General features: G+C 41.8%; 1 protein-coding gene across 1 annotated transcript; it reads left to right on the top strand.

Moving 5' to 3' along the window:
* Window positions 1-4,754: 4,754 nt before the first annotated feature.
* On the top strand, window positions 4,755-12,329 carry LOC116363067 (zinc finger protein 135-like). Its single transcript, XM_031816990.1, has 2 exons — window positions 4,755-4,926; window positions 10,168-12,329. The coding sequence occupies exons 1-2, from the start codon at window positions 4,821-4,823 to the stop codon at window positions 11,475-11,477; spliced, it is 1,416 nt and encodes a 471-aa protein (XP_031672850.1). The 5' UTR covers window positions 4,755-4,820; the 3' UTR covers window positions 11,478-12,329.
* The last annotated feature ends 2,787 nt before the right edge of the window (window positions 12,330-15,116 follow it).

The raw sequence follows: 15,116 nt of genomic DNA, 5'->3' as shown, positions 1-15,116 counted from the left end.
TGCTGACGAGGCAAGAGAGTCTCTCCAGATCAGAACACCAGATGGTACAGCTTGTCTGGACAAGCAAACAGCTTTCTCTTGCTTGGGGGCTGGGTTTCTGTAAAGCACTTTATGACAACAGTGACATCAGCATCCATAATGATGTGCGTCTGTGTCCCCTCTTTATGGTTACCAGGACAACACTAGCCCTTCCTCCCTCCCGGAGTCCCTGTATCGTGCCTCTCCTGGTAGCACCTTACTGCTGGGTATGAAGAGGTTGTCTGTGCTGCGGTGGACTGCAGGAAAACAACGGGGCTGAGTGAACTGTGAGAGGAGGAGAAGAGAAGAAAGGATCAGATTTGACACACCAAAGTAAGTGCTGTAGTTTAGTTGGAACAAATACAATAGATCTGCCCACTGGTATCTGTTACCAGGACAACCAGCAGAGTTCTGTTTGGTGACAGAAGATAGACTGGTATCTGTTACCGGTCGGACACCGCAGAAGTTCTGTGTTGACAGGAAGATAGACTGGTATCTGTTACCCGAAACACCAGCAGAGTCTGTTTGTTGACAGGAAGATAGACTGGTATCTGTTACCAGGACAACCAGCAGATTTCTGTTTGTTGACAGGAAGATAGACTGGTACTGTTACCCCCACCACACCAGGCAGATTCTGTTTGTGACAGAAGATAGACTGTATATTTCCACCACAGTAGACAGTTCTGTTAGTTACATTAAACCTTGATGTAAGTTTGTTTTAGAGAGAAACCAATAGACCATATAAAACCTTGATGAAAGTTAGATTTAGAGAGAAACCAATAGACCATATACAACCTTGATGAAAGTCAGATTTGGAGAGAAAAGTTTCAACGAGGATCTGATGTTGGAGGGCTTGCTTGTTTACAAAAATCTTTCCATAAAACATGATGGATGTTACATTGCCTGTCCCAGTCAACCCCCCTATCCTTTACAAGACTTGTAGACAACATGCAACTTGTCGGCCCTGCATTGTGGACCAAATTGGTGAGTAAATAGAAATGGTTTACCAGTTCCATTTAAGGACCAAACAACTGACAGCTGTGCCAATAAATTTCAAAATAGTTGGCAAGAGATTTTCATTGTACTGATTTCCCATGGCACCTGGTTTATGAATTGACACGCAAAATGACGCCGGATTCAAAGCTTCAATTATTATACAAAATTCTTGCAACCATATAATGTTATATATGGGGATACAATCTTCCCAGCTCTGCAGATTTTGCTGCGAGGAGGCAGTCATTAGGACATTTATTTTGGTACTGTCCATATGTAGCTCATTGTTGGTCACAGGTCCAGGAATCGCTGAAGAATTGCAACATTTACCTAGAACTAACGCTGCAGATGGCAATACTGGGTCATTTGAAAAGTCCTATTCAATCAATCCATAATATTATAATTATTTTAACAAAAATGTTTATTTTTAATTTACAATCTGTAGAAACTATGAGAATCGAAAAGTTTAGTACTTTTGTGAAGCATCGCAGCACAGTTAAAATATATATGGCAAATATAAATCCCATATGGATGTTAAGAGACAGATGGGAGGGGTTGAATGGAGCTGAAGGGACTGGATGGTGTTAAGAGACAGATGGGAGGGGTTGAATGGAGCTGAAGGGTGGGGCTGGATGGTGTTTAGAGACAGATGGGAGGGGTTGAATGGAGCTGAAGGGTGGGGCTGGATGGTGTTTAGAGACAGATGGGAGGGGTTGAATGGAGCTGAAGGGACTGGATGGTGTTAACTTGGCTTCTACTGCATTCGCTTAACAGGCAGGCTCCTCGTGGAGTGCAATGAGAGGCAGGTGGTTAGAGAGTTGGACAAGTTAACTGTAAGGTTGCAAGGCAGTTTCCCCCGAGCTGACAAGGTGAAAATCTAGCATTCTGCCCCTGGACAAGGCAGTTAACCCACCGTTCCAAGGCCGTCATTGAAAATAAGAATGCGTTCTTAACTGACTTGCCGAGTTAAATAAAGATTCAATAAAGGTGTAAAAAAAAAATCTGCAAAATCGCCGCCCAAAAATACCAAAAATGAGATCGGCCCTAATTAATCGGCCATTCAGATGAATCGGACTACATCTAATATAGAGTATGTCAGTTTCAAAGTTACGGTCTTTGATTCAATTATATTTTCAAACTCAGGCTGTGTGTGTTTATCTGCGTCATTCCTTGATCATTCCTTGTGGTCCTGTATCTCAGTTGGTGGAGTATAGTGCTTGTTAAACCAGGGTAGTGGGTTTGATTCCTGGGACCACCCATAGGTAAAGTGTTTGCAAACATGACTGCAAATCCCTTTGGATAAAAGTGTCTGCTAAATGGCAGATGTATCCACTGATTATACCAAACATTTCGAACACCTTCCTAATATGGAGTTGGACCCTCCCCTTTTCCCCTCAGAATAGCCTCAATTCGTCGGGGCATGGACTCCACAAGGTGTCGAAAGCATTCCACAGGGATGCTGGCCCATGTTGACTCCAATGCTTCCCACAATTGTCAAGTTGGCTAGGTGTCCTTTGGGTGCAGTGGAGGCTCCTCAGAGGAGGAAGGGGAGGCTCCTCAGAGGAGGAAGGGGAGGCTCCTCAGAGGAGGAAGGGGAGGCTCCTCAGAGGAGGAAGGCGACTAAATATAATCACGTCACCGAATAATTGATGAAAACATGAAGGTCTACAGTAGCCTCAGCAGCATTCTGTAGGGTAGCACCATGGTGTAGCCTGGAGCACAGCGAGTTTCCGTTTCTCCTCTGAGTATTTTGACTTCAATACAAACCTACGAGCTTTTGGAAAAGTTTTTTTTTCACCTGGTCACATACAGCTGATGTGTTATGCATTGAAGTCCAGGAGCGAAGGGAATAGGTGAGAGGAGGAGAGAAGGACTACAACTTGGCTGTAATGAAAAAGTGAACTGTGTTTACACATGATCAGGGGTGTATTCATTCCGAAGATTCTGTTGAAAAACATTTCTTAAACGGAACAAAACAGCGATTTACACTGATGTCGAGTGGCTGCAAATACTTTGGGCCATCTGCTTTTCTTCCCTCTGAAAGCCTTTGTTGTCTTTTTGCACTGAGTCAGTTCCTCACGCTGCTGTTTCCAACGTCTTATCATCGACTCATTAAGGCCAAGCTCCCATGCAGCAGCTCTATTTCCTTTTCCAACAGCCAGATCGATCGCCTTCAACTTGAAAGCTGCATCATATGCATTTCTTGGTGTCTTTGCCATGAAGAGGGTGACAAAATTACTACCGTAATCAGAATGATGGGAAGTTTGAGCGCGCTCGATTTACGTCACATTATGTGACGGTGCTCAGTTTTTTTGGCGGCATGAATCTTGTGAAATCGGGAAAAATCCATAAATTTGCCGCGTCATTGTATAAACCACGAGGTTCAAAGTGTGGGAATAAAGTAGCGGCTTATAGTCCGGAAATTACGGTACGTTCTTTCCAATACAAAAGTGTAGTGTATTGTTTCCAAACTGCGTTACCCACTCCAGCCAGCAGATGGCGATGATCGTCTTTCAGGTGATGCTTCTTCCGTGACGTATCATGGACTGGACGGACGCTTCTTCAGGAACAACCAGGCACAAACTCTTTCAACCACCTCTGTAGCTTGCTAGCCAACATAAAAGTGAAAGATTGACGCTTTAGACCATCTTAATGTACATGATCTAATCTCAGTGTTTTAAACACAGTTCTGTTGACGTATTAACTGGTTAACTGTAACCGAATTTGCAAACTTGTTAAAGATTGATGCTGAGCCTAGCACTAGGCTAGTCGCTAATGCTAACTAGCTAGCTAACATCCCTGACCATGAGTTCATTAAAGTACTCATCCCTGCTATAGAAGAGGAGGTCTGCTGTTTGGAGAAAGAAGCTCTGGCGCTGAACATTGAAGAAGAGGAGGATGTTACAGTGAAAGAGAAAGAACCTTTTAGAATGAAAAAGGAGGAAGAGGAGACTGTTATAGTGAAGGAAGAAGATGCTGTTATAGTGAAAGAACATTTCAGAATGAAAAAGGAGGAAGAGGAGGCTGTTATAGTGATAGAAGAGAAAGAACCGTTTAGAGAGGAAGAGGATGCTATCTCAATAAAGGTGAAGGAGGAAGACGTTTTGGGAGTGAAAGAGGAGACAGAATATCAGATTAACACCTGTGAGTACTGTCTTCAACAGGGACACAAACTATGCCGTTGTTGAACTAATGTGTGGTTTTAAAGTGGCATTCTACTGAAGTTCTACACTTGAATATGTTGTTCAGTTCTATATAAATTGTTAAAGGTTCGATCTGCAATTGGTTCATATATTTTAGGGACTTTTCAATGAGATGTATTGAATTCTCCATGTGGTCTATATTAAAGTTCCCCTCATCTAATATAACAGGCTTTTAAAATTCAATATTGAAGCATAATCTCTACTTAAAATATCAAAGGGACATATTCATGCCTCTTGTAAGACCCTATGATTTTATTAGACGGTTATAAGTTTACTACTCATTTTGATGTTCTCATTAACACAGGAGAGAGACATGACTATGGTGGATCCTCTGGGGAGCTTCAACAACATCCTGATGCTGACGAGGCAGAGAAGAGTCTCTCCAGATCAGAACACCAGATGGTACAGCTTGGTCTGGACAAGCAAACAGCTTTCTCTTGCTTGGGGGCTGGGTTTCTGTAAACCACTTTATGACAACAGTGACATCAGCATCCATAATGATGTGCGTCTGTGTCCCCTCTTTATGGTTACCAGGACAACACTAGCCCTTCCTCCCTCCCGGAGTCCCTGTATCGTGCCTCTCCTGGTAGCACCTTACTGCTGGGTATGAAGAGGTTGTCTGTGCTGCTGGTGGACTGCAGGAAAACAACGGGGCTGAGTGGAACTGTGAGAGGAGGAGAAGAGAAGAAAGGATCAGATTTGACACACCAAAGTAAGTGCTGTAGTTTAGTTGGAACAAATACAATAGATCTGCCCACTGGTATCTGTTACCAGGACAACCAGCAGAGTTGTGTTAGTTGACAGGAAGATAGACTGGTATCTGTTACCAGGACAACCAGCAGAGTTCTGTTAGTTGACAGGAAGATAGACTGGTGGAAATGGATGTTATGAATATCATAACACTGAAAAAGGATTCTGCCAATGAAAAGAGAGAAATCAATAGACCATATAAAACCTTGATGAAAGTTAGCTTTGTAGAGAAAGTTTCAATGATCCAATGTAAGGTGCTTGTTTTACAAAAACTTTTCCTTAAAACATTATGGATGTTACATTGCCTGTCCCAGTCAACACCCCTATCTTTACAAGACTGTAGAACAGGCAAACTCAACTCAAGACTTTGGTAATTAATTAACTAATACTGGAGGAAAGCTGTGATCAGGCTGCCTACTCAAGAGAAAGCTTCAAACTGTAACCAGTGCCGGCAACCTGGTTCAGGTTATCAATCAACCTACCGGGGTAGTGAGAATGATGTGGTGTGTAATGATGAGCAACCAGAAATTGCCCTTGTAAAAACTGTTAAATCCACGTGAATTGATGAGCAATTAAAAAATGGTATGATAAAGAGGGAGGGAAAAGAGATGGCAAATAGGTCTGGCTGAATAACTGATTGGCAAACCTATTGCAAATTGAGACATCATTTGACTAAACTGAATAAAAAGAAGAAAGTACACAATGAAACAAAGATAAATTACATGAAGAATGATAGTAAAATTTTTGGAGCATCTTCAATGAAATTTTGCGCAAATAAAATCAACAATGACAAGTCACTGGTGTCTGACAACGTGGATGGAAAATTGAGGATAATAGCGGCCGATATTGCCATTCCTATTTGCCTTGTCTTTAATTTAAGCCTACTAGAAAGTGTGTGCCCTCAGGCCTGGAGGGAAGCTAAAGTCATTCCACTACCCAAGAATAGTAAAGCTCCCTTTACTGGCTTAAATAGCTGACCAATCAGCCTGTTACCAACCCTTACAATTTTGGGGAAAAAAATATTTGACCAGATACAATGCTATTTTACAGTAAACAAATATAGACTTTTAGCTTATAGGGAAGTTCATTCAACAAGCACAGCACTTACAAATGACTGATTGGCTGAGAGACATTGATGATAAAAATGGCTTTACACCCCCTGCTATATTGTGGATAAAGAGTTTTTCTTTTAAAATGTAACCTTTATTTAACTAGGCAAGTCAGTTAAGAACAAATTATTTTTTTCAATGACGGCCTAGGACTGCCTTGTTCAGGGGCAGAACGACAGAGTTTTTTACCTTGTCAACTCGGGGATTCGATCCAGCAATCTTTCGGTTACTGGCCTACTGCTCTAACCACTAGGCTACCTGCTGCCCCAGAGCTACAAAATCAAGTTTGAATCAGGAATTCCCCAGGGCAGCTGTTTGGCACCTACTTTTTTCAATCTTTACCAACAACATGCCAATGACATTTGAGTAAAGCCAGTAAGTCTATGTATGCAGATGACTCAACACCGTACACGTCAGCTACTACAGCGACTGAAATGACTGCAACACTTAACATAGAGCTGCAGTTAGTTTCAGAATGGGTGTCAAGGAATAAGTTAGTCCTAAATATTTCTGATTACCTTAAAACCTCTTGGTATTAGGGGGCAGTATTTTCATTTTTGGGAAAAAAACGTCCCCGTTTTAAACGGGATATTTTGTCTGGAAAAGATGCTAGAATATGCATATAATTGACAGCTTTGGATAGAAAACACTCTAACGTTTCCAAAACTGTAAAGATATTGTGAGTCTGTGAGTATAACAGAACTGATGTTGCAGGCGAAAGCCTGAGAAAAATTGCCATGTTTTTGTCGATATTATGGAGCTAATTTGGAATATTTTTTGGCGTTGTGACCGCAATTACCGAGCGATTTCTCAGCCAAACCTGAAGAACAAACAGCTATTTCGCCTACAAAAATAATCTTTTGGGAAAAAATGAACTTTGGCTGTCTACCTGGGAGTCTCGTGAGTGAAAACATTTGAAGTTCATCAAAGGTAAACAATTTAATTTGATTGCTTTTCTGATTTCCGTGACAAGTTTGCCTGCTGCTAGCAAGGCATAATGCTATGCTAGGCTATGATAAACTTACACAGATACTTGTCTAGCGTTGGCTGTAAAGCATATTTTGAAAATCTGAGATGACAGGGTGATTAACAAAAGGCTAAGCTGTGTTCCAATATATTTCACTTGTGATTTTCATGAATAGGAAAATTTATAGGAAGATTTATGTCCGTTGCGTTATGCTAATTAGTGTCAGATGATGATAACGGTCCCGTTCACGGGCTGGGTGTCACTACAGGTTAAGTTACATGGCCTACTATGCTAATTCTGTAGCGGTATTGTTAGAGGGGGCTAAAGAAATATTTTGTTGGTGCGCCAGGCAGGTAATAACCCTAGTTATTAAAGTTAGTTATTACCTATTATAACATTATTATTTTTAAATATTATTAAAACCGAAAGGATGAGAGTAGAATAGATAGAGTAGCGCTTCCAGACACATTCTAAACATGATGGAGTATTAAAGGAGGACTGTAGCACCTAATGGGGAGGCAGGGTAGCCTAGTGGTTAGAGCGTTGGACTAGTAACCGGAAGGTTGCAAGTTCAAACCCCCGAGCTGACAAGGTACAAATCTGTCGTTCTGCCCCTGAACAGGCAGTTAACCCAATGTTCCTAGGCCGTCATTGAAAATAAGAATTTGTTCTTAACTGACTTGCCTGGTTAAATAAAGGTAAAATAAAATAAATAATGATGAAACATTATGGAGTCTTAAAGGAGGACTGTAGCATCTAATGATGAAACATTATGGAGTCTTAAAGGAGGACTGTAGCATCTAATGATGAAACATTATGGAGTCTTAAAGGAGGACTGTAGCATCTAATGATGAAACATTATGGAGTCTTAAGCTTTAATTTGTGGTATTGCACTTGTGAATGCATGAAAGTTATATATTTCTAATAAATAAATAAAAATTTGCACTCTGCAATTTCACCGGACGTTGAGGAAATGTTCCGCTAGCGGAATCCCTAGCCATAACAGGTTTTAATGTGTTTGAACCAATCAGTTGTGTTGTGACAAGGTAGGGGTGGTATACAGAAGATAGCCCTATTGGGTAAAATACGAAGTCCATATTATGTCAAGAACAGCTCAAATAAGCAAAGAGAAACAACAGTCCATCATTACTTTAAGGACCACCACAAGAATGGAAGATCCAGAGTTACTTCTGATGCATAAGTTCAGTAGAGTTACCAGCCTTAGAAATTGCAGCCCAAATAAATGCTTCACAAAGTTCAAGTAACAGACACATCTCAACATCATCGGTTCAGAGGAGACTGCGTGAATCAAGCCTTCATGGTCGAATTGCTGCAAGGAAACCACTACTAAAGGACACCAATAAGAAGAAGAGACTTGCTTGGGCCAAGAAACACGAGCAATGGACATTAGACCGGTGGATATCTGTCCTTGGGTATGATGAGTCCAAATTTGAGATTTTTGGATCCGAGTGTCATGTCTTTGTGAGACGAGGAGTAGATGAACAGATTATCTCCGCATGTGTGGTTCCCACCGTGAAGCATGGAGGAGGAGATGTGATGGTGTGTGGGTGCTTTGCTGTTGACAATGCCATGAATAAATAAATCAAGGTCACACATAACCAGCATGGCTTCCACAGCATTCTACAGCTATATGCCATCCCATCTGGTTTGGGCTTAGTCCCACTGTCATTTGTTTTTCAACAGGACAATGACCCAACACACCTCCAGGATGTGTAAGAGCTATTTGATCAAGTAGGAGAGTGATGGAGTGCTGCATCAGATGACCTGACCTACACAATCCCCCACGGTTTTTTATTTTATCTTTTTTTTTTTTTTGTCCCCATTTCCAGAGATGGAAGTAATTTTTACTGTACTTTTTGGTACCTTTGAATCAAATGTATTGTATCAAGATGGTTTGGGATGAGGTGGATCGCAGAGGTGAAGGGAAAGCGGCCTACAAGTTCTCAGCATATGTGGGAACGCCTACAAGACTGTTGGAAAAGGATTCCAGGTGAAGCTGGTTGAGAGAAAGCAAGGGTGGCAACTTTTGAAGAATAAAATATATATTTTGATTTAACACTTGTGATTACTACATGATTCCATGTGTTTTTTAATCATTTTGATGTCTTTATTATTCTACAATCTAGAAAATAGTAAAAATAAAGAAAAACCCTTGAAAGAGAAGGTGAGTCCAACCTTTTGACTGGTACTGTACATTAAATTCCCTGACAACAGCTCCAGTGGACATTCCTGCAGTCAGCATGCCAATTGCCCGCTCCCTCAGAGATCTGTGGCATTGTTGTGTGAGCAAACTGCACATTTTTGAGTAGCCTTTTATTATCCCCAGCACAAGGTGGACCTGTGTAATAATCAAGCTGTTCCATCAGCTTCTTGATATGCCACACCTGTCAGGTGGATGGATGATCTTGGCAAAGAATAAATGTTGACTAACAGGGATGTAAAAAATTCTGAATTTTTTTTTTCAGCTCATGAAACATCCAACACTTTACATGTTGTGTTTATATTTTTTGTTTATTGTAGTTACTATCAGTTTTAGGAACATTTACCCAAAATATTTCACCTTATTTTTGACTTGACCCAAAATATGACATCAACGATAATCAAAATGTTGAAAATCTGTGAATGTCTAAATAAGAAATTGGTCCATTTAAACAGAAATGTGTCGAACCCTTTCAACAACAGGGAGATGTTACTGATGTGCTTTGTATCTTCCACGTAAAAACTAGTTTTGGACTTCCACACAAAATGACTTCTTTAGTTATTTTATGTTTAAGGAAGTGTGTAGGTCACATTCTGTATCATACAGCTATGAATGTTATATATTTAGAACCACCTGTTCAATTGGAATCCAGCGACGTCTGTGTCTTCAGTGTCCTAGAACTGTCCAGGTTTTTGTGTTCTGACTTGTAAAACAGGATGAATAAGTAATGTAAACATAGCAGTAATTACCAGGAAGCTCTACATTTGTTTTAAAATCACACTAAGATTGTTAAAACTGGCCTCAGGTTATTGAGAGATCGGATTTAGGATTTACCCTCGTAGCAAGTTTGTTTTATCATGTGGTTTCATTTGGGTCTCTATTTAAAAATAACACTATCTTTGGCAGGAGAAAGACCTGACTCAGATGAACCAGAGCCAGGGACGTCCAAACCAGCAAGACGACACCAGTGCTCCCACTGTGGAAAGCGTTTTAACCAGAAAGCACACCTGAAAGCTCATGAGAGAATACACACAGGGGAGAAGCCTTACCACTGCTCCCAATGTGGAAAGTGTTTCAAACGGCCTTTTCATCTGAAACAGCATGGGAGAATACACACAGGAGAGAAGCCTTACCACTGCTCCCAATGTGGAAAGTGTTTCAACAAGAGAGGACTCCTGAAACGGCACGAGAGCGTACACACAGGAGAGAAGCCTTACCACTGCTCCCTATGTGGAAAGCGTTTCAACCAGTCGGGGGAGCTGAAAAAGCATGAGAGAATACACACCGGGGAGAAGCCTTACCACTGCTCCCAATGTGGAAAGTGTTTCAAACGGCCTTTTCATCTGAAACAACACGAGAGGATACACACAGGGGAGAAGCCTTACCACTGCTCCCAGTGTGGAAAGCGTTTCAACCATTCAGGGAAGCTGAAACAACATGAGAGAATACACACAGGAGAGAAGCCTTACCACTGCTCCCAATGTGGAAAGTGTTTCGTCTGTTTGGGGGGCCTGAAACGACACGAGAGAATACACACAGGAGAGAAGCCTTACCACTGCTCCCAGTGTGGAAAGTGTTTCGTCTGTTTGGGGGACCTGAAACGACACGAGAGAATACACACAGGAGAGAAGCCTTACCACTGCTCCCAGTGTGGAAAGTGTTTCGGCCGTTCGGGGGCGCTGAAACGGCACGAGAGAATACACACAGGAGAGAAGCCTTACCACTGCTCCCAATGTGGAAAGAGTTTCGTCCGTTCGGGGGAGCTGAAACCACATGAGAGAATACACACAGGAGAGAAGCCTTACCACTGCTCCCGATGTGGTAAGTGTTTCGCCCGTTCGGGGGAGCTGAAACTACATGAGAGAATACACACAGGAGAGAAGCCTTACCACTGCTCCCGTTGTGGAAAGTGTTTCGTCCGTTCGGGGGCGCTGAAACGGCATGAGAGAATACACACAGGAGAGAAGCCTTACCACTGCTCCCAATGTGGAAGGTGTTTCAACCAGTCGGGGGCGCTGAAACAACACGAGAGAATACACACAGTAGAGAAGCCTTACCACTGCTCCCAGTGTGGAAAGAGTTTCGAGCATTCAGGGACGCTGAAACAGCATGAGAGAGAACACACAGGAGAGAAGCCTTACCACTGCTCCCAATGTGGAAAGTGTTTTGTCCGTTCAGGGGAGCTGAAACTACATGAGAGAATACACGCAGGATAGAAGCCTTACCACTGCTCCCAGTGTGGAAAGTGTTTCAACCGGTCGGGGAATCTGAAACAACATGAGAGAATACACACACAAAAATACGCTCATACTGTGGGAAAACATATTACTCATAAGTCACTTAAACGTCATTAGAGAATCCACACAGGAGAGAGAAATTACTTCTCTTAGCGTGTATATTGATATTTCACATCACATTGACTTAAAATTCATCAGAGAACATACACAGTGCTCCCGTTGTCTTATATTGTTGACTGACAATGTGTTTACCTGTCTTTACCAGATGAAATTAAATGGTACAGGGTATACTCAAACATATATTTGTTTGTTTTTATTAGAAAACATGAATTGAATATGGAGTCTGTCAGTTTGAATATAAAGAAGATCAGGTTCCTTCTTTTAAACTGTCCTTTTTTAAAACTCTTTGTGTGTGTTTATCTGGGTGTGTCATTCCTCCAGCACTACAGATAATCAAGTGATATTTGGATGTGATGCATTAGTTCCATTGTTGACATTTGCATTGTTGGCCCACTGATGATTTAATGAAATGAAAATGTTCAGACTCTGTAATGGAAAATGTTAATTGTTTGTGTGTCCACATAACTGAGTATGTGACTAACCTTGTGAAACTGTCCTATTATAAGCTCTTGTTCTTGGGAGTATCATCCTGTGTTGCAAACCAATTTGCACCTGTGTCCTTGTATGAATAAAGTCCCTCCCAGGAACAGGAAACCATAAAGATATGTGCTAATCACTCAATGCTTCAGGAATTCAGACTGTCTACACTGCGCTGTGTAACTCTGTTATTCTCTCTGAGCTCAGAAATAAAGAATCTTGGTTTGACTTGGACTCCAGCAGATCCTTATTTTATAATATCCACCACAACTCTCCCACAGATTGCTCTTTATCATTGTCTCAATGAAGTGTTCCTCGTTCCACTTTCCTGAATTTACAAGCCTCCCACTGATTGAATAAACATTGTTTCCACAGGTAACATTTTGTGTTTCACCCAACCAGCAAAAGATATCCAGCAATTATTAGGAAATGGAAGACATACAAGACCACTGATCTCCCTCGATCTGGGGCTCCCCATGGGATCAAAATCTGTCTCCAGATTGACTCTGTACTGGTACCTCCTGTATATAGCCTCCACTCTGTACTGGTATCTCCTGTATATAGTCTCCACTTTGACTCTGTACTGGTACCTCCTGTATATAGTCTCCACATTGACTCTGTACTGGTACCTCCTGTATATAGTCTCCAGATTGACTCTGTACTGGTACCTCCTGTATATAGCCTCCACTCTGTACTGGTATCTCCTGTATATAGTCTCCACATTGACTCTGTACTGGTACCCCCTGTATATAGTCTCCACTTTGACTCTGTACTGGTACCTCCTGTATATAGTCTCCACATTGACTCTGTACTGGTATCTCCTGTATATAGCCTCCACATTGACTCTGTACTGGTACCTCCTGTATATAGCCTCCACTCTGTACTGGTACCTCCTGTATATAGTCTCCACATTGACTCTGTACTGGTATCTCCTGTATGTAGCCTCCACATTAACTCTGTACTGGTACCCCCTGTATATAGTCTCCACTTTGACTCTGTACTGGTACCTCCTGTATATAGTCTCCCCATTGACTCTGTACTGGTATCTCCTGTATATAGCCTCCACCTTAACTCTGTACTGGTACCCCCTGTATATAGTCTCCACTTTGACTCTGTACTGGTACCTCCTGTATATAGCCTCCACATTGACTCTGTACTGGTACCTCCTGTATATAGCCTCCACTCTGTACTGGTATCTCCTGTATATAGCCTCCACATTGACTCTGTACTGGTACCCCCTGTATATAGTCTCCACTTTGACTCTGTACTGGTACCTCCTGTATATAGCCTCCACATTGACTCTGTACTGGTACCTCCTGTATATAGCCTCCACTCTGTACTGGTATCTCCTGTATATAGCCTCCACATTGACTCTGTACTGGTACCTCCTGTATGTGGCCCCCACATTGACTCTGTACTGGTACCCCCTGTATATAGCCTCCACATTTACTCTGTACTGGTACCTCCTGTATATAGCCTCCACATTAACTCTGTACTTGTACCCCCTGTATATAGCCTCCACATTAACTCTGTACTTGTACCCCCTGTATATAGCCTCCACATTGACTCTGTACCGGTACCCCCTGTATATAGCCTCCACATTGACTCTGTACTGGTACCCCCTGTATATAGACTCCACATTGACTCTGTACTGGTACCCCCTGTATATAGCCTCCACATTGACTCTGTACTGGTATCTCCTGTATATAGCCTCCACATTGACTCTGTACTGGTACCCCCTGTACATAGTCTCCACATTGCTAATTACTAATTTATTGCCACTGGGACCCGCCAAGGTAAGTGCTAAACTGCTTACTGACTGTACACTGTAAAGTTACTACATGATTGTAGCAGGTTTACTAACGAGTTAGTTCTATTAGCTCTGTTGACTATGATGTTATTTTAGCTAATATGGTGACAACAATGTAAGCTGTGTGTAGCAGTTATGAAATGGTTTGGCTTGGAAAGGTTTTTTCTCCTGGTCACATACAACTGATGTGTTGTGCATTGAAGTACAGAAACAAAGGGAGAAGGTGATAAGAGGAGAGCACATAGATGCAAGAAGGAATACAACGTGTCTGTAATGAAAGTGAACTGTGTTTATGCATGATCAGGGGTGTATTCATTCCGCCGATTCTGTTGACAAACGTTTAAATGGAACAAAACGGGGATAAACATGCCTGAATTTGTCCAGTGATATCTCTATTTCAGCTAGATGCAGGCGAGAGTGTGCAAGGCAGTATTGAATGTGTCACTGTCTGTCATCGCAAAATTTTCTCTCGACCTGTGTGAACCTACATTCTAAACTTTCATTCATAGGCTAGGTTGCTACCTCATGATGGGTATAGGGACATTTAGAGTATCATGTAGTAGCCTAAACTTGTTGCTGTTACATTGAACAGGGTGAGTGAAATATGAATGACAGTCGTCCAATATGCTGTAATAGAATTAAGGCCATGCTCATGGAAAAACAAATAGTCCTGCCTCATCTTAAACGGCACAAACCACCACTGTTTGGGTGGTGGACCACTCTTGGTACACATGGGAAACTGTTGAGCTGAAATACCCAGCAGTGTTGCAGTTCTTGACACAAACCGGTGCGCCTGGCACCTACTACCATACCCTGTGCAAAGTAACTTAAATATTTTGACTTCCCCATTAACTCTCTAAATGGCACACATGCACAATCCATGTCTCAAGGCTTAAAAATCCTTATTTAACCTGTCTCCCCCCTTCATCTACATGGATTGAAGTGGATTTAACTAGTGACATCAGTAAGGGATCATAGCTTTAGCCTGGATTCACCTAGTCTTTCTATGTCATGGAAGGAGCAGCTGTTCTTAATGTTTTGTCTACCCAGTGTATAGCACTACAGATAACCAAGTGCTATTTGCATGTGATGCATTTGTTCTGTTGTTTACAGGATGATTTGTATCTTATAGAGCGTGGCTATAAGGTAATAGTATGGTCACGTGAAGATAAAAACGATTGTGAAAAATGAACAGAGAAAATGTATATCAA

This window comes from Oncorhynchus kisutch, unplaced genomic scaffold (genome assembly GCF_002021735.2).
Source record: "Oncorhynchus kisutch isolate 150728-3 unplaced genomic scaffold, Okis_V2 scaffold910, whole genome shotgun sequence".
NCBI classification, from domain to species: Eukaryota; Metazoa; Chordata; class Actinopteri; order Salmoniformes; family Salmonidae; genus Oncorhynchus; species Oncorhynchus kisutch.
The sequence above is the reverse complement of the archived record's forward strand: the minus strand, read 5'-3'. Positions and strand labels throughout refer to the sequence as shown.